General features: G+C 42.0%; 1 protein-coding gene across 3 annotated transcripts in view; it reads right to left on the minus strand.

The window, feature by feature from the left end:
- The window catches only part of myrip (myosin VIIA and Rab interacting protein), a 196,546-nt gene that overhangs the window by 154,146 nt on the left and 21,548 nt on the right, over positions 1–20,852 (minus strand). For 2 of the 3 annotated variants that reach the window (XM_008115546.3, XM_008115547.3), the window contains exon 2: positions 7,753–7,905. In XM_008115546.3, coding sequence (XP_008113753.1) covers positions 7,753–7,862 — 110 coding nt within the window. In that variant the 5' untranslated portion in view covers positions 7,863–7,905. Of the gene's footprint in view, positions 1–7,752; positions 7,906–16,393; positions 16,523–20,852 lie in introns of those variants that run through there. The other variant, XM_062957474.1, reaches the window with a different exon arrangement.

A 20,852-nucleotide genomic window follows, 5' to 3' on the forward strand; every position in this document is an offset into this window, starting at 1 on the left:
ACTACATTAACTCTTTTATATTTCTCTATTGTATTATCATCGTTGTCGTCATCATTCCACCTTGTTTTATATGAAATAGAAGGCAAACGTACACAAACTTATGAACTGTCATAACCGCTTGAGCAACCTCTTGAGCTATTCCAGATATGCTTCCCACACTCCCTATGGGAACCAGAGATGAGACATAATCTGTTGGACAAAGACTCTTCCTCCATGTCGTAATCTCAGCTATCCACTGGACAAAGATTTAGGATGAAACTTTGACTGCACTACCATCACTAACACACCTTTCTAGGACATTTTCTTTGTCTTCCGAGTATGAGAACATTTCTGAGAATCTAGCACTCATTGTCTTTGCAGCTAGAACTCGGTATCTGCATAATCCTAACAATCATTTTTTCAGACTTTCTTTGTATTCAACATTTTCTTGCTACACACTAAGGATGAGCATCACCCCATGGTGACCTCTCCACCCCCGGGACCACCTCCCCTGGCTCATTGGAAGCCCCAGGGCCTCTCTGCCCAGCTGGGAGGAGATCCCCAGCCGCATCATTGCCGACACCAATCAAGGGGTGCACCAGCTAAGCAGAGGCCTCGGAAATGGCTGTTGGCTCCTCGGCACTGGCCAATCAAGGGGAAGGAAGGGAGTTTCAAAAAGTAGTAATGTTGATGCATGAAAACTCCTTGTGTATAAAAATGCCTGCTTTATGTGGGGTGCTTGTGCCCTTTGAACACCTGTTGCTGTACAAGTGTCCCTTCTGTGCAGATTGAACAAATGCTTCTGTCTTTTGCCTTCAACCTGGTGAGATCCTGATCCCAACCTTGAAACAGCTGTGACATGCCAGGCATCTCTCGGTATCTGCAGGGTTTTAAAAAACCTCCAATTTTCAGCATCATCCTTGGAAGACAATCCTACTCAGCCACAAAGGTTTGCCTATTGTATGATATCAATGGGACTTACTTTTTGAATAACCACATTTAAGAATCAAACTGAAAACTAAATGCCAAAGTTATCTCCAAAACTAATGAGCAAAAATCACTGCATTCAAAGAATGAAAAGCCTGGGACCAGATGGCTACTTTAAAAGTCAAAGAAGTTTTCATGTGCAAATCCTTAAGCATTGCTTAATTGTTGGCAAACAATTAGCCAACAAATTATGCTGAAAATTGCAATTATGTTCAACTATAATTACCAGCCACCATTTCCAATCCTTCAATATCAAATTGTTAAGTCGCCCAAAATCCTAACATATTGCTCTAGATTACAAAGTAAACTATCAAAGTAGAGCTCAATTTTTCTCTAGCGTCTTTTTGAGAGCTGCTAAGCCCACCTTTGCCTATTAAGAACATTACGTATGGATGCAGTAATGAGTCATTTGGTAGACACAGAAGCACAGGTATACTCCCACCCCTTTTCTGGCAGGAATACTTAAAAGGAAGCATTTCAAGCTCCTTACAGTATGATATGGGAGGCATGTAGGTGTAATTCATGTCAACTGTGAACTATCGTAAGTTCTAAACTCAATTCTGCATTAATTAATAGCAACTAATTAATAATGTATAGCCAAAATTATTGACAGTTCGCAAAATTACTCTAAAGTTGGCCAACCTTATATTGTGATAAAAGGCTATAATTATCAATATTTCCTGTCATAGAACAGAATTCAATTATAATAGTAACTCCACTTTCATATTGCTGTCAAAAAAAAGCCCTAGAGGAATATCAGTTACAATGACAGGTTTTGTCCTTTCAACATAGTTCTACACCACTAACCAAATACATCAACTGCATATACTTGCAGCGTCATTTCACTGACAGTCTCCAATATCCAGATGGATGGTTTTGCAATAAATATCGCTATGTTAATTGAAATACACATGGCAGTAACATGGTAATTAATTCAGTTTTAAATTAAGGAGCTGCTGTTTTATACTCTGATATGTGAATGGACACACTCCTGCCCCTGAAACACACATATAAACACAAATGTCATTACAGTTTTCACTAAAGTATAAATGAAGCAACCTAAACATTTTGCAAAAAGTGGCTATAAATTGTAACGAGTTACAGAAGATTTAAACTTCATTTACAGCAGTGGTCCTCAACCTGTGAGTCCCCAGATGTTTTGGCCTTCAACTCCCAGAAATCCTAACAGCTGGTAAACTGGCTGGGATTTCTGGGAGTTGTAGGCCAAAAACATCTGGGGACCCACAGATTGAGAACCACAGATTTACAGCCTTGAGTATTTTTGTTATTGCTGATAATGTAGTTATGACTATATCAGCTAATGTTATTTTCTGCTTTATTAGGATATTACCAAAAATTAAAAACCCTATAAATATACTATTTTTACCCATCTACTACACTGAAAAGATTGTACATTTCACAAAATGAACTTTTTAAGAATGAATTGTTCTCAGAAAGCATGCAAAAGAACCTTACGTGCTCTCTTTCTCTCTCTCCCCCCCCCCCCCTACTATATTTGCCTTAGGAATCTGAAAGATTTGAAAGCTCTGAAAAAGACTGCATATGATGCTATGGAAATCAGTATGCAAATAATTTTATATTCATTCTGAAGTTCTACTATCTAATGCAAATGAGATTGCTAGTGCAGTGTGGCAATAATTTCTAAATGGTCACAATCTTAAATCTATGACAGGTTCATACAATACTAGATGGGTACACTAACAGAATAATAATAATAATAATATGTCAAACAAGCTTTTAATTTCCCCCCTAACAGGACTGTTGTTTACACATGAAAGCAGTACAGCAATGGACCAAACCATTGGAAGCTGTTTCTAGACTCATGTAACTGTGGAATTGGAAGGGGCTCTAATCCAACCACCTTCCAACAGCTAAAGCAGTCCTGACATATGAACAGCCTATTTCCCTTTCAAATCAGCTGCTAACAATGAGTATACCATAGCAACACAGGGATCACACTTAAATATCTACCATCTTTTACATTCCTAAGTAACTGCAGGATACAAATGCTATGTTTAGTACATGTTCTCCAAAGACTTTCTAGTATCTTCTCAATGTCTGCAAATATATCGTTGTTCTCAAGATATACTCAAATACATCTTGTTGTGTTCACCCTATATCCTTTGGAAGGAAGACTTATTCTTTACAAATATAAGGAGTAAACACAGGTATAGGGATGCAGGTTAACACTAACAGACAGCCAAATTCACTGTTTCACAGGAGATTTCCATACAGTAGCAGCTGTTTGAAAGACAGGTCCTCAATTCTGAGAACATGTCTTTCTAACTGACTGACACTGCAGTTTCTTTTTTCTTTTCACAGATCTGAATGATATAATCTTTTACTAAGGACAGCAAGTGTTATAAAATAGTATTTCAGGACCTTGTAAGTGTTTCCAAAGCTAAGAAGCAACAAGGTACAAGTACAGTAGAGTCTCACTTATCCAACACTCGCTTATCCAATGTTCTGGATTATCCAACGCATTTTTGTAGTCAATGTTTTCAATATATCATGATATTTTGGTGCTAAATTCATAAATACAGTAATTACTACATAGCATTACTGCGTATTGAACTACTTTTTCTGTCAAATTTGTTGTCTAACATGATGTTTTGGTGCTTCATTTGTAAAATCATAACCTAATTTGATGTTTAATAGGCCTTTCCTTAATGCCTCCTTATTATCCAACATATTCGCTTATCCAACATTCTGCCGGCCCGTTTATGTTGGATAAGTGAGGCTCTACTGTAATAATGTTACATTAACAAGCATATTGAAGGCAAAATTTCATTCCTTTTGTAAGGACACAACTGGTAATATAATTTCTTCTTTGTCTGTTTTCTTGTTACTTTTTCTGATAACTTGTGGAACTAAAATGTTATCTTGAAATATATAGAATTTTAAATAACTTTTTGGATGTTTTCCATTCATCCATGGAGAAATAACAAATAAATTAGCATATAATATATAGTGGTGCTTCCTTTTGTTTAAAAAATGTTAACCAGTTACCCTTCTTGGTTGGTGATTCAGTTCTAATACTTTATATAACACACTACATTTAAAATGTAACTTTCCAAACCATTAGGAAATCATAGCCAGAAGTATCCTAAGAAAACATGTTCCTAATAAATTTTTTCACTAAGTATTCAAGATTATTCCCATCCTTTAGAATACTCTCTATAGCACAGCAGTAGAAAGTCACCAGCAGTTTTTTATTCAGTTGTGGGTTCCTCAGAAGCCTCAGGTAGTACAGTCTTTGTTGGGCCCTCTTAACCAATGCTGCCATATGAACACTCCGGGTCAGATCCTCCTTAACAGTGATACGCAGGAATATAAAACTCGCCACCTGCTTCACTTGGTCTCCATTTATGACTAGGGGTAGGATTTTCAGTCTGTTTCTTCTGTAGTCCATTATTAGCTTCTTGGTCTTATTGATGTTAAAAACCAGATTATTGTCCCTACACCACAAGAGCAGCCAATCCACCTCATTCCGATAGGCAGATTCATCCCCTTCAGAGATAAGTCTCACCATGGCTGTATCATCTGCAAATTTGGTAATGATATTATTATGGTGGACGGAGGTGCAATCATAAGTGTGTAAAGTGTAAAGCAGAAAACTCAAAACACAGCCCTATGTAGAGGAACAAGTTGTTGAATTAAGTCACAACTTGACTAGAATGCAAACTGAGCTCAAAGAACGTTGCTGTTTCACTAATGCAAATTGTAACATTAAGAGCTGGGTACTGTTTCTCATCCCTGCATCTTTAGCCTCAGAAAAATGTTATTCCAGAAAGACATAATCACAGAAAGATATCAAAAATGTATTCCACATATTTTATTCTGACTGTTAATATATTTCTGAAGCCGTCTTGATCTTTATCACTGTTAGTCTGCCAATGGGCAATTTCTATTATGTCCATAACCACTCTGCTACATTATGCAATGAAAGTGTTATGAGGTCATTTAAGGCAACAGGAAAAATTTGCTACTGCATCAGACAGTGTTTCAATTACAGGTTCCAGACTTGTAAATACCCAAATTTGTTAAATATTAATTCATTTAAAATAAGCTACATGTTGTTATTTATTATATTTTTATTCTGCTCTTTCTCCAAGAAACCCAGAATGGCCTAGATATTGCCCCTTTGAGGTATATTAACCTGAGATACCTGAGTGACTGGCTCAAGACCACACAAAAATGTAGGGCTGAATAGAGTTTTGAGCATCAATCTCCTTAGTCTCAGCTCAAAACTCAACATCCTATATTATTCTGGTTTACATATAGAGTACATGCCTCCTTGTAGTGGATATGGTCCAAGAAGAATGGTATGGAGCACAAAAAATCTCATCATTTGCAGTTTCATATAGCAGGCCCCTTTATGTCATTAGTTACCCTCAAGGGCCTCATAAGCTGTACCAGCCAAGAGCAGCTCACATGTAAACATTCCTGTAGCTACTTGCTATGCCAGCCTCCTTTGATAATGGACACCTTGATCATTACCTAGTAAAAAGACTGGGACTGCTCCCCCCCCCCCACACACACACACATATACATCTTTCTTGTTGGACAGCAGAGACATTAGAGCTTTATTTGTATTTATTCTTATTTCTGAATATACTGATTACTAGTGTATATCAATAAACAGACATCTAGTCACAATGAATTTTTAAAAAAATTGGTCTTAGTGGATAAGGCTCCACATACTTTTTGAACATCCTTTAATTCTCCTTCCACTCAAAATGGAAAAAAAACACAGCACCACACAGCCCACAAATTCCCTATGTGTCTCAAGTAAAACTTAATATGCTTTGATGGAGGCAGAAAGTCAATTTATGAATTTTATGCAATTCCTTCTGATCCTCCTACTCTCAAATCATTTACAGATAATTTATCAAATTCCAAAGAAGGATGCAAACACTCTTACATTTTACATGCAAGAGACAAATATCTTGCTTAATTAAAAAAAACCACCCATGACAAATGTATTGTCTTTGTAATGGCAGACAACTTGATAAACATTTATTGTTATTACTGAACAAATGCACAACATTTTTCCCAAACGAGAAACTGTCTGGAATTTTTAAAAATGAAATAAACAGATTCATAAACAGCCCTGTTTTTGTCAGAAGAACTTGCTGATGCCATTCTTAGATCACAGTTGATTCACCCAAATTTACATTGCAGCATCACCACAATTTGAAAATTAATCTATTATTCTACCAGTTTCTTTTAACAACAATTCTGGACATCCTGTTCTACTATAATATTTTGCAATAGAGTCAGGTTCATGTTAAAAGAAAAAATATATACACACTATAATATATACTGTATTCTCCAGAAGTAATAAACATTTATACAGTTCTTTGAAAGACAATAATTATGAAATTTGAAGGGGGTCCAATTCTGTCATATTCAAAGCAGACATATTCCTGACCTACATTGGTATGCACAAATAAGAATGAATGTAATACACTCAGCCCAAAGAGCTAAGAGTGCTATGGCATATTGAACTAATATGGCATTTGTTCACATACACCTTTTACAAAGACTAAATGATAATATTTTTAAATTGGAATGTTACCATCTGGGCTGCAAACATTAGAGTCTTCTACTAATTCAGTGCCTATTGGCATGATACAGCTAGACAAAGAAGGGAATGTAAATGACACTTAAGAAAGCTTAGCGAAATCCAGTAACTTCTCTATTTCAATCTGTGAATTCATGTTTTCTAAACTAATATTACCACAAAAGAGATTCATAGGCCCTGAAGAAAAAATGATGAATAAGTTGTATCTAAAAAAAAAAAAAGGTCAATAAATCAGTAGCAGGACTCATCCTTCACATACAAAAGATCCAGGATTAATCCCTGGCATCTCCAGGGAAGGCTGGAAAAAAATCCTGCCTGAAATCTTGCAGAGCTCTTGTCAGTCAGTGTCAACAGTACTGGGTTAAATGAAACAATGTTCTGACTCAATATAAGATACCTTCCTATGCCCCAATTCATTACATCTAACCAAAAACAGCATTGAAAAAAAGACTGTGAGAAGTCTAGTGCTTGTTAGTGTCTTCTGTGGCTTGTGTTATTATTTCATGTGCTACATGTAACAAAAGAAACAAAAAGAAACAACAATATCAATATTGTTAATGTTTTAATTGCATCTATATTCAAAATCTAGATTTCTGAAAACATTAAGAAATAGGAATACTGGCAGTTTCCAAGTTACAAACAAGATAGATTATGTTGGTTTGTTCTTAAGTTGAATTTGTATGTAAGTTAGAAGAGATATATTTTAAAAGTGCATTTTAAGTTGATAGCATAGGGAAGGGTTAATATACCATGGTGTTTGTTTTGCTGTCTGTGCCCTTATTCAGAAAATTTCACCTAACTTTCTGTTCCTGTGATGGATCTTGAAAAATTTGGTTTGTTGGAAACTAAAATTGGTGACAAAGCTTCAGTGGAAATAGCTTTTCCCCATAGTAATTCTTTCAGGAGTACATTTCCATTCCTAGGGGTAGATTTCTCTCACTTCTTGCTGTCTCACCCCCATTCTTAACTATGAGTTATCTATAAGTCGAATGTTTGTAACTCAGGGACTGCCTATGTTGTAAATATCAAAGCTCATAAGAACATGATTGTCCTTATGTCACAGTTGGAAAATGCAACTTGTGATCATCTGATATGTTTTCAGACTATGGAGTATGATGATACAGAATACATATTGCAGAATTCACCACCTACATTTCTATATATACCACAGTTCTTACCTCAGTCTATCTTCTTCCTTTTTGCGGAGGGTGAAATCTCGTTGGACTACCTGAAGAACATGTTCAGCTTCATCTTCTGTCAAGCCAGATAAGTCCAGCTTCCTCCCCATGATTAAGCAGTTCTATCCTCAGTGCAATCAATAGCTGAAGAACCTAAAACCACAAGGTCATAAATGTGAAACTAAATATATGGCAGGACCTAAGCAAGCTTTTTAACATAAAACACTTTTAAACTGAAGTAATATTCTCTGTACAGTTAGAGAGCCAAAACAACAAACTTGTACCATTGACAGGACAGTGACATGAATTTAGGAGCAACTTTCATTTTAGACTTACTTAGAATCAGACAACATGCAATGCTTTAGTCTTAAAATAACCTAAGATTTTCCTAATTTCAGATTCCACAGATTGAATACATGGTATTACAAGGACAACAAATGAAACCTAGCTCTGTCCCTAATTACTCAACTCTGTTAGAATAATTGGGACAGCTCAACAGTAAGTAGTGTGAGTAGTGTTGTGTCCTTTGATTCCCAAAATCATCCATTAATAAACTGTCTGATAAAAAGAGAACAAACCAATGGAATATAGATGCCCATCATGTCTGTAGTAAAGATGTAGGAGAAAAAAGCTGAAATAAGATATGGTCGTCCCAGGTAACATCACAGATTCATAGAGTTGGAAGAAACCTCATGGGCCATCCAGTCCAACCCCCTGCCATGCAGGAAAAGTACAACCAAAACACCCCGGCAGTTGGTCATCCAGTCTCTCTTTAAAAGCCTCCGAAGAAGGAGCTTCCACCACAGTCCAAGGCAGAGAGTTCCACTGTTGAATAGCTTTTACGATCAGGAAGTTCTTCTTAATGTTCAGATGGAATCTCCTTTCTTGTAATTTGAACTAGTATAATGTGGGCTAGACAAAACTACAGTTAGGTGGATCTGTAATTGGCTAAGCAAACGAACCCAAAGGGTGCTCACCAATATATCTTGTTCATCTTGGAAAGAAGTGACGAGTGGAGTGCCACAGGGTTCCGTCCTGGGCCCAGTTCTGTTCAACATCTTTATTAACGACTTAGATGAAGGGTTAGAAGGCATGATCATCAAGTTAGCAGACGACACCAAACTGGGAGGGATAGCTAACACTCCAGAAGACAGGAGTAGCATTCAAAACGATCTTAACAGACTAGAGAGATGGGCTGAAACTAACAAAATGAAGTTCAACAGGGACAAATGCAAGATACTTCACTTTAGGCAGAAAAAAATGGAATGCAAAGATACAAAATGGGAGACGCCTGGCTCGAAAGCAGAATGTGTGAAAAAGATCTTGGAGTCCTTGTGGACAACAAGTTAAACATGAGCCAACAATGTGATGCGGCAGCTTAAAAAGCCAATGGGATTTTGACCTACATCAATAATAGTGTCTAGATCCAGGGAAGTCATGCTCCCCCTCTATTCTGCCTTGGTCAGACCACACCTGGAATACTGTGTCCAATTCTGAGCACCGCAGTTGAAGGGAGACGTTGACAAGCTGGAATGTGTCCAGAGGAGGGTGACTAAAATCATCAAGAATCTGGAGAACAAGTCCTATGAGGAGTGACTTAAAGAGCTGGGTATGTTTAGCCTGCAGAAGAGAAGGCTGAGAGGAGACATGATAGCCATGTATAAATATGTGAGAAGAAGTCATAGGGAGGAGGGAGCAAACTTGTTTTCTGCTGCCCTGGAGATCCACTGTATTTTTCATATGAAGATATAACATACAAAAGACTGTTCTAATGGGGATATTTTATCAATAGTTTACATTTTGGATTTATTTTGTACTGTTTTATGTGGTTTTAATTGTTTTAAATCTTACTTTGTGTGTGTGCTATTTTTAAAAAAATATGATTGTTTTGGGGAGTCACCTTGGGTCCCACTCTAGGAGAAAGGCAGCACACAAATGCAATAAATATATATAACACAACTTCTTAGATAAAGAAAACAGGAATATTTAATCCAGATAGGTCAACAGCCTTGCCAACTATTACTATTCTGTTTCATTTGACTTCATAGTTAGATCAAGTTCATGGATCAATATGTCTGGACCTATGTCGAATGGCAATGAGACAAAGAAGTGAGTGCAATCTGAATGTTGAAGTGATTATGACCACAGATCTCTTTCAATTTTGAATAATGGCTGCCTACATAAAGTGAGAACACAGAGACAGGAGTATGAAAGAGTCAAAGGCTGAAGAAATTCTGATGCCTCTCTTAATCAGTGGCAAAAATGTCAAGTTAATTGCAAGCAAATGGTCCAAGAATACCTAGAGAAGAAGATTCAAGTAGAAGCACGTTTTGGTAAATGCAGATGCATTTGGGTGGGAGAAAGCCTATGAAACACAGAGACGGAATGAGTATGTTTTGGATTCTGCAAGGTCTGGGAAGTGTCTTTTCAGGGACTGTCTCTTTCTACAGATATATGAAGTGTGAGTAATAATTAGATGTGGCCCCACTGAGGCGGGAGGTTAAAGAACCCCAGGAAATACCATATATGGGCAGAGATGGCGACGGCTAGCGGCCCGGGTGCATAAACTCACAGAAAAATGTGGTTTCTGGGAAATCATGTGTTTCTGAAGAAATGAAAGCTAAAGATAAACAAACTGCGCATGCGCACGCAGGCGCTCTGAATGATTGTGAACACGGCACAGAAAGAGTGCGCCCGGGCCGCTGGTCAGCGCTGATTGGATGCAAGTCAAGCAGCGTCACAACTCTAAGCCAATGAATTTGCTTGTGGGCGGGCATAACCCGAACCCTGTAGTGTGTATAAATATTTACTCAGCCCGCCGCTGGGGGTTCTCCCTGGGAAAGCACCTATTTTGTGCGAGGGGGAACCCTAGTGGCCACTTGCCAATAAAACTGCTTTCTTGGAAATACTCCAGTTGTCCGTCTCCAATCCCTCCCACTGCGCTCGCAAGGACCGTAGCACAAAGGTTCCGCTACATTTTCTGGTGACCCCGACGTGATTTCCTATAAGACGGGCCAGGAGGTCGGAGACGGATCCCGTTGGCGGGACGGTCCCAACTCAGCGGTGGGGACTGGAGGCAACTACCGTGAGACGAGAAGGGGCCCCTGAATATTGCAAGACCGGCTGCGGTGCTTGCCTCTGATGCCAACGCCGACTGACGGTGGGAGCTGCAACACCAGCGAGGTTCCATAGAAACCAGCCAGGAGGGAAAAGGATCCAGGGAAAAGCCCAGGGGCGAAGGTTGGTCCGACGTCTACAGAAATCTGGCAAGTATAGTGGTTAAATGAGACATTAAGGGAACACCGGCGCCGGGAGGGACACAAAAAGGTTCCCAGGGAGGTAGAAAGGGGCTCTGTCTTGTGTTTCCTGACGCATGCCGTTGAGTGTCCGGGTGCCCAGGCCAAGGCAGTCCCCTCTATTAGGCAGGATGGGAGGGAAAAATTCAAAGAGCTCCACTCCCTTACAATGCATCTTAGATAATTTTGGCTCTTTTGCTACCCGAGCCGTAGCAGGCAATCCAAGGGACCTGAGAGATTATAGACTGAGGAATTTGTGTCAGGGAGAATGGCCAGAGTTTGGGTTAGGTTGGCAAGTAGAAGGGACGTGGGATCTGAAACTGATCCGAACAGTGGAAGAATATTGTGCTGTGAATCATCCGAACCAGTGGGTCTATATTGCTACCTGGGAACGGGTAGTTAGAGAAGATCCAGGTTGGGTTCGACAGTGCAGGAATGGCAAATGTATGGTGGTGAAGAAGGAAGGGAAAAAGTTTTCCAATCCAATGAGGAGGACTACCCAGATTTACAGTTGAGTGTACAGGCCAGACAACAGGAATTATTGCCGCCACCCTTGCCACCGCCCCCACCCCAGGGAACAGCCCCCGGTGCACCTACACTAGGAACGAGACCCCCACCCTACTCTCCAGAGTCAACCGAAGCAGCCAAGAAACACTATCCTAGCCTAGAAAAATATCAGGAGGAAACAAAGGAAAAGAAGTCACAACGGATGCCCAGTGATGCTTCTCCGGCACAAACTCGGAGACATGGAGCTCCGGTATGGCCTAGTGATTCACCGACTGGACCGGCCCTCCAGATGCCTCTGAGAACGGTGCCTGTGATAAACAACAGGAATGAGATAGTTCAAGCATACCAGGTAGTGCCTTTCAGTAGTAGTGATATTCTGAATTGTAAGAATAATACTCCACCTTATAGTGAAGAACCCCAAGCTATGGCTAGGCTATTGGAAGGGATTATGGCAACCCATAATCCCACCTGGCAAGATTGCAGACAATTGTTGAATATGTTGTTCACATCAGAAGAGAGAAGAGCAGTGTTGAATAATGGGGTAGCCATAGCCCAGGTTGGGGCCCCACAAGATGGTGATGCAGCCGAGTGGGGAGCACAGAGGTTTCCTGTGGAAATAGATCCCCAATGGGACACCAAGCAAGAAGGACATATGCAGAGACTGAAAGGATTCCAGCGTATATTGGTAGAAGCGGTAAAGAGGGGCCCGCCGCGACCCGTCAACATTATAAAAATTCAGGGAGTGGTACAGGAAAAATCTGAGTCACCAACAGCCTTTTTGGAAAGGCTGGAGGCAGCATATAGAAAGTATAGCCCGTATAATTTGGAGGATGAAAACGGTAGGAGGGCGATTCAACAGTCTTTTATCAGTCAAGCGGCTCCTGACATCCGGAGAAAGATTCAAAAGCAACCAGGATTTCTAGGAAAGACTATGAATGAATTGTTGGCACTCGCAGATCAGGTTTATATGGCAAGGGACCAGGTAGAACAGGAGAAGAAGGACAGGAAGAAGAAGCAGGAATACCAAGCATTAGTTACCATGATGGAACAGAGTGCAAGTGGACAGAGAGGAAGAGGAGGATATGCCAGAGGGGGACAAGGAGGAAGAAGAGGGCCCCCTCGGAGGTTAGGTCGAGACCAATGTGCTAAATGTAAGAAGTTTGGACACTGGAAAGGTGAATGCCCAGAAGGAAAAGAAGGAAGTCAGGAAGGACTGAGAGGAAGAGGAAGGCCTGAGAGAGGAAGAAACCCAGGAAGGGGAAGAGGACGTGGAAACTACGTACCTTTTCCTGCGAGAGAGGTGATAGCTGCAGCAGCTGTGATGGAAGAAGAATGGGAAGATATGGATGAAGGAGAGGAATGAGGAAGCCAGGCTCTTGTTTTGTTGGACCCCGGGGAGCCAATGGTCACACTTGAAATCGGGGACCAACAATTGGACTTTTTAGTGGACACAGGTGCCAAAAAATCAGTAGTAAATACAAAAATTAGTCCACCAACTCGGGAAACTACGAAAGTGATAGGGGTGTCTGGGAAGACCCAGAAGTGCCCCTTCCTCAAGGAACGCACCTGCAATCTGGCCGGACATCAGGTCAAGCATAAGATGTTATATCTTCCAGACTGCCCAGTCCCTTTGTTGGGAAGGGACATTTTATCAAAATTACAAGCACAACTCCAGTTCATGAAGAATGGACAAATGGAAATATCATTTCCCATGGAAGAGGAATGGAGACTGTTTCAAGTTAGGATTTTTACTGAAGAAATACAATGGCCATGGCATGAGACTCTTTTAGTATGGGCAGAAGATAATCCTCCAGGATTAGCTAAATATGTTCCACCGGTGGTGGTGGAAGTGAAAAGAGGAATGGGACCCATATGTAAGCCACAGTATCCCGTCAGTCGAGAGGCGGTGCAGGGGATCAGAAAGCATCTAGAGCGACTTCTGCAGCATGGGATATTGGTACCATGCAGTTCCCCGTGGAACACGCCCCTGCTCCCAGTCAAGAAACCTGGAGGACAAGGAGAATATCGCCCAGTTCAAGATTTGCGGGCTGTGAATCAAGTCACCGTTCCCCTAACCCCAGTAGTGCCTAATCCATACATCATGATGAGTCTAGTACCAGCATTTGCCAAATGGTTTACTGTATTGGATTTAAAGGATGCATTCTTTTGCATTCGATTGGCCCCTGTATCCCAACCGATCTTTGCTTTCCAATGGGAATCTCAGCAGTCAGGGCAAAGGACCCAGTATGTTTGGACACGCCTTCCTCAGGGGTTCCGGGACAGCCCGACCATTTTTGGTCAAGCCCTGGCCAAAGACTTACAGGATTTTGTAATACCTAAAGAAGAGGGAATTTGGCTTCAGTACGTAGATGATCTGCTTATCGCTTGTCGGACACTAGGGGGCAGTAGAGAGCATACTTTGAGGTTACTCAAGGAATTGGAAGAGAAGGGTTACAAAGTGTCAAGGAAAAAGGCCCAGTTGTGCTGTCCCACGGTGAAATATTTGGGGTTCCATCTGACCGAAGGAAAGAAGATGTTAGGAGCTGAAAGAAAGGAAGTTGTTTGTGCCATTCCCACTCCCAGTACCCGGCGACAGGTGCGGGAATTTTTGGGATCAGCAGGATATTGCAGACAGTGGATCCCCAACTACGCCGTGTTGGCTAAGCCGCTGTACCAGGCTACGAGAGGTGGAAGAGAAGATCCGTTTGAGTGGACAGAAGAATGTCAATAGGCGTTTAAGGCATTAAAAGAAGCATTGATGTCATCTCCAGCATTAGGACTGCCCGATTTGGAAAAACCATTCACTCTGTTCGCTGCAGAGCGGGAAGGAACAGCGGTTGGAGTATTGACCCAACCACTAGGTTCATGGCAAAGGCCGATTGCCTACTTGTCAAAGCAATTGGACACAGTGGCTCGTGGATTGCCACCTTGCCTGAGGGCTGTGGCAGCATCAGTAGATTTAATCAAAGAAGCGAATAAATTGACCCTAGGACAGCCACTGACAGTTAAGGTGCCCCATAGCGTTAAGGCACTGTTAGACACTAAGGGACCGCGCTGGCTCACAAGTGAGAGGTTAATGAAATACGAGGGATTGTTGTGTGACAACCCACTGGTGACCCTGGAGACTTGCTCCACTCTGAATCCGGCCACCCTGCTCCCGACTCCAGGAGACACCACGATCCATCAGTGTGCCCAGGTGATGGACGAGGTATTCTCCAGTCGACCGGATTTGAAGGATGTGCCACTGACTAAGGTGGACGACACTCTGTTCACAGATGGAAGCTCCTTTATGGAAAATAATCAAAGACACTCAGGTTATGCGGTTGTCCGGTGGGGGGGAGAGACGCTGGAAGCAGGGTCACTGCCCCCGGGGACTTCTGCCCAGAAGGCCGAATTGATTGCCCTGACCCGAGCGTTGGAATTGTCAAGCGGAAAGCGGGTTAACATCTACACAGACTCAAAATATGCCTTCACTACCCTCCACGCACACGGAGCACTGTACAAGGAGCGCGGGCTCCTCACGTCTGGAGGAAAGTGCGTGAAACATGCCGGAGAGATTGTGGATCTCCTGGAGGCGGTTTGGAAGCCAAGGCAGGTGGCTGTGATGCATTGTAAAGGGCACCAACGTGGAGACGATCCCGTAGTGCAAGGAAATAGGCAGGCTGATCTGGCAGCCAAAGAGGCAGCTAGGCTGCCCCATATTGAACATCAGGTAATGGCCCTACAGGTAGAATTAACTGAACATAACGTTACATATACACCAGAGGAAGAAGAATGGGCCTTAAAGGAGAAGGGTCAGTGGTCAGGAGAACTCATAGTGATGCCAGACGCCCGTGTCTACGTCCCTAAGGACTTGGCATGGCACTTAGTCCAACACATACACCAAAACACACATTTAGGAAAAATGGCATTGGCAAATCTGCTAGGACGACAGTTGTATATCGATGGATTACATAGCCTAACGGCAGCAGCAGCCCAAAGATGCTGGACATGTATCAAAAATAACCCCAGAGAAGGACCCCTCAAGCCACCAGGGGTCCAACATATGGGTGGGGTACCCTTTGAAGCTTTAGTCACTGACTTTACAGAAATGCCCCCATACAAAGGATACAAATATTTACTGGTGTTCGTGGACACATACACAGGATGGGTGGAGGCTTACCCTACAAAGACTGAGAAGGCTGTGGAGGTTTCAAGAGCTCTAATGAAAGATGTTATTCCCAGATTTGGCATACCCTTAGAAATTGGATCAGATAATGGCCCCGCATATATTCAACAGGCCGTGCAAGGATTATGTAGAATTTTGGGCATAAAATGGAAGTTACATTGTGCATATAGACCCCAATCTTCTGGAAAAGTGGAAAGAATGAATAGGACATTAAAGGCTCAGCTTGGGAAACTTTGCCAGGAGACAGGATTGCCGTGGACGGTGGTTTTGCCCATGGCATTATTAGGAATCAGATGTACACCACACAAACGGACAGGACTCTCCCCTTTTGAAAGACTCTATGGACGACCCCCTTTGAACTTGAAGGGAGCCTTAGAGACAGGAGCTGAGCAACACCTCATAGGAGAGAAACAGACATTGGCCCAGGTTCAGGCTTTGGGCAGACAAGTGCAGCAGTTAGAAAAATACATTTCTGAATTGAACCCACCATTCCCTACCACACCTCTACATTGTTTTTCACCAGGTGACGAGGTTTTGGTCAAGGATTGGAAGATTGAGCCATTGGGACCCAAGTGGCGAGGACCCTATGTTGTGCTCCTGTCTACCCCCACTGCAGTGAAGGTGAAGGAGATTAAGCCGTGGATACATTACACCCGTGTAAAACTAGCACCTGAGGAGTGGCGGACGGAGCGAGTTCCTGGTGAGGACCTGAGACTCAGGATCATCCGGCAACTCCCTGAGGGGTCAACAAGGCCATGAAGCTGATCCCTTCGGGTGCAACGGAGCGTCGGTGGTCAAGTATGTCGCAGCATGGCCCAACAAAGGCGCTCTCCGGGGGATGGTGGCTAGACATTTTGAGAGGAAAAAGTGGGAGACAAGTTATGAGGAGGGGAGGAAAGCGTACTGTGTTTGGTATATTATTTGTGCTGAGTTTTATTCTCTCTTTTGGAAAAAGAGCATATGGGAATTGGATAAAAGAACATGCCAATTATATGTTTGAGCAGCACGGGAAAGAGGTAGCATTAATATATGAACACCCCCTCACCATAGGAGATTTTTCATTTCTTCCCGATTTAATTGATGAACCACAGATTGTGTTGGAGGGATTGTCCAAGGCTCAGGAGGGTCCACCTACCGTGTTTTCTAGCATACTGCAAAAAATAAATCAAACTCGGTTTCGACGGCTTAGATACCATACCTCCACCAGGGGTTTGTGCTTCTGTTGTGGAGGATCGGGAATATGGAATTCTGAGTGGAGACACTGGGGAACTAGGCAGGCGTTCTTTTCCCGATTAGGCAATTACTCCCATTGTCGAGACCGGTTCTATCTACATGGACGATTTAATACATCTTATGTCTCACGATTAAATCTAACCGCAACCGAGTGGGCTAGCATGTATCCAGATTATCCTACATTTAGTGTGAATGATTCTATTGAGGGCCTAAAATCTTATATGAACATACTGCAACAATTAACCCAAATGAGCCTAGGTCAAAGCCTCTGTCCGTTATGGCAAATTAGGGATCCAAATCTATGGTTTTTCTTTGATAAATGGGCCACAAATTATCACCCCGGCAACTACCAGTGTGTCGGTGTGGGTTATTTGACATTCCCAGTTCAGGTCTTACACAAAAGGCATCAGCGCCTGAAACGGGACATTGTGCAAACAGGCCCTCTAGGACCAGAATGTTCGGATGAGGTCATAATTAACAAGGCCCTGTCAGGTTCAGAAGCCTCCCGTGTAGGAGGAGGCCTGATCACAGGCTTGTTGACCCTGTGTGCCTACCCAGGGATTGTAGCTCAAGCAAATCGTAGAAGTGTTCTAGGCCTGACTTGCCGTCTTGAAAAGTCCATAAATGCCACTGGTAAAATTTTCCGGGAAATCCAGTCTGAAGTAGAAGAAATCAGCCAGATGGCCCTACAGCATAAGCTGGCCCTTGACTACCTACTGGCGGCCAGGGGGGGTTTATGCACCATAGTTAGAGAGCGTTGTGTAGTGAAATTTCATAACTTGAATAGTACTATTGAAGATGACATCGAGTCATTGCAAAAGTTAATTTACAATAATGTCCAGGAGGTAGAAGGTTGGTCTCCCTTCTCCTGGGTGACTAGCTGGTTACCCTCAGTAGAATGGTTGAAGGACATATTGTTGGTAGGGATTTTAGGATTGTTCATTGTTCTCATAGTTATGTGCTGCACTCCAATAATGATACAAATGTGTACTAGGTGTGTCACACAATCTTTACCTGGAGAAAAGATAGCCATACTCCAAGCCAAGCGGGATTGGATGGAACCATAATGCTTTGCTTCAGCTTTTGTACACGTGCTTCGCAAAAAGAAAATGGGGGAGTGAGGCGGGAGGTTAAAGAACCCCAGGAAATACCATATATGGGCAGAGATGGCGACGGCTAGCGACCCGGGTGCATAAACTCACAGAAACATGTGGTTTCTGGGAAATCATGTGTTTCTGAAGAAATGAAAGCTAAAGATAAACAAACTGCGCATGCGCACGCAGGCGCTCTGAATGATTGTGAACACGGCACAGAAAGAGTGCGCCCGGGCCGCTGGTCAGCGCTGATTGGATGCAAGTCAAGCAGCGTCACAACTCTAAGCCAATGAATTTGCTTGTGGGCGGGCATAACCCGAACCCTGTAGTGTGTATAAATATTTACTCAGCCCGCCGCTGGGGGTTCTCCCTGGGAAAGCACCTATTTTGTGCGAGGGGGAACCCTAGTGGCCACTTGCCAATAAAACTGCTTTCTTGGAAATACTCCAGTTGTCCGTCTCCAATCCCTCCCACTGCGCTCGCAAGGACCGTAGCACAAAGGTTCCGCTACACCACAATCCTCCAGACCTGTCAGCAAGGGCAGCTGCCTCTTCAACCACAAAGAATATGGTTACTATCATGCTCTTTGTACCCCCTCCATGCCTCTCCTCTGTTCTTCCTTTTGCTATTGAGACTGTTGCTTTTAAGACTTTTCTCTTTGCCAGACAATCTCAGGTTCCTTCCTTTCTTTCTGCACTGTCCTCACCATACCCTTCTATGCTTCCTCCATCTTTTTCACCTTGCTTTTGCTAACTCACCTTCATGCCTCACTTTTCCTTGAGCTTCCTCCCTTCCTCTTTACAATGGCTGCAGCTGCATTTTCTTCAGAGCCTCAGCTGGCAATGGAAATGAGCCATGCCTGTCAGTGATGTCATTTCTGGCTGCCACACACACTGGAAGTAAGGAATGCATTGTGGCTGGTACCCTAACAACTTTAGAACCCACTCACACCTTCTTCTTTTTATCTCCCCCTCTCTACCAACCAGATGCTACTTACTGCCTTGGAGTCTGGCTGCTTTATACCAATAACCCAGTGCCCACCAGTCAGTGCTATCCCAGGAAATACTCTCTAGAAATTCTATTTAAGTCTCATAGACTACAAACCTAAGCAATGATCTAAAGGCCATACAATGAGGTCAACAATTAGCCATCGTTATCGCTAAACATTTGTGATAATAGTAGACTAGATGGAAAACAGTCACAGCTTTAGAAAAAGCAGTGTTAAAATGCTATCAAACATAAGCTTCCCATATTCTTATTGTAAAGGAGAGGACACATATTTGAAATAGCACTAAGCACTAAAACAACTGGCAGGGAAGTAATACATAGCAAATGAAATTAAGTGGGGATGATGTACATATAAAGATGGAACTGCTGGCTTATGCTGTGTGAGATTCTGGGATCCAGTTTCATCAGTGTGTGGGTGGACACCCAACTTTATTTTATAGCTCATCCATGTTATTTAAGGGTTGTATTCTCTCTTACAAACCTGTCCATTTTTTGAGATCTTCTCAGGAGGCCTTTCTCACCCTCAGCAATATATTTGATGGGCTCTCGGGAAACAGCCTTCTCAGTAGCTGTTCCCTAAGCTTTGAAACTCCCTGCTCAGAAAAATTATACTAGTATCTTCCTTACAATTATTCCACAGCAGCCAATTGTTTTAGTTTGGTGGGCCTTAGAAAGCAGATTTTTAAAGGGGAGACAGGCCTTGCTGGATATCTATTGTTATTTTTAAATGATCTGTGTTTTTAATTGGTTTTAATTTTATGATCGCTTAATTGCTTTTCAACTTGCTTGTGAACTTTTATACTATGGTTATTGAAACTGTTATAAGCCACTTTGAATCCTAAAGTGAGAAAAAGCAGGAAAATAACAGCAACAGCAGAAACTCTCAGCACAAGTATAGACCAATGGCATCAAAGTTGGATGCAGATAGCCACATGCTTTCACAGATCAAAATCCTACTGCGTATCAAATCCAGATGTTTTTGAACAGAAACTCCTAACTACACTATAACTACCCTAGTCAGCAGTAGTTGCAATCCATAAACCTCTGAAGGGCCACAACATTCTCACTCTTGATTTAATGAGTCTATTGTAATTGGAACTAAAAATGGGATAGAGACCTTCCACTCTTTGATTACCACCATTTTTTGAGAACTTCTTCAGGTAAGGCTTGATTTTCTCTTGCCATGTAGTGACAGCAATTTAGTCCCCTGAGAGAATCACTTCATGGACTGCTGCTGTACTTAAATGGCTTACATGGCTCCACCTACATCATGATCTGCCAGAGAAAGAAAGAAATTGCAGCTTTCCCAGAGAACAACGGAGGTCTGTACTTTTATAGACTTTGATCCAAAGATGCCAAAACAGTTTCAAGGTATTAATTATGCTTTGACTTTACAGAATGCAATGGCAAGTTTACTAGAAGCAGATTAAGAAGCAGGTGATTTCTTGGGGTCTTCTGAGTAGAACAGAACAACTTTGCTATAATCAACACTTGCTCAATGTTACTCAAATGCTCTTTTTCAATCAGGTTGTTTATGTATTTATCTAGAAGGAACTTGTTAAGGTTCCTGAATATGTATGCAGACTGATTAAAAAGACCGGAAACCCCAAAATTTTGCTCCCCTTCTTTCCAATTTTATTTTGAAGACTCATACATGTTTTATTTATCTTTGAAATTTTTTGTCAGGCACAGAAACTTTTTATCCCAACCCAGTATGAAATCAGGAAGAACAGAAACAAAATATTAAGACTTTTCAGCCAGTCTGGATGAACACTGTAACAGAACAGAAGCTAC

The sequence above is a fragment of the Anolis carolinensis genome, chromosome 6 (genome assembly GCF_035594765.1).
Source record: "Anolis carolinensis isolate JA03-04 chromosome 6, rAnoCar3.1.pri, whole genome shotgun sequence".
Lineage (NCBI taxonomy): Eukaryota > Metazoa > Chordata > Lepidosauria > Squamata > Dactyloidae > Anolis > Anolis carolinensis.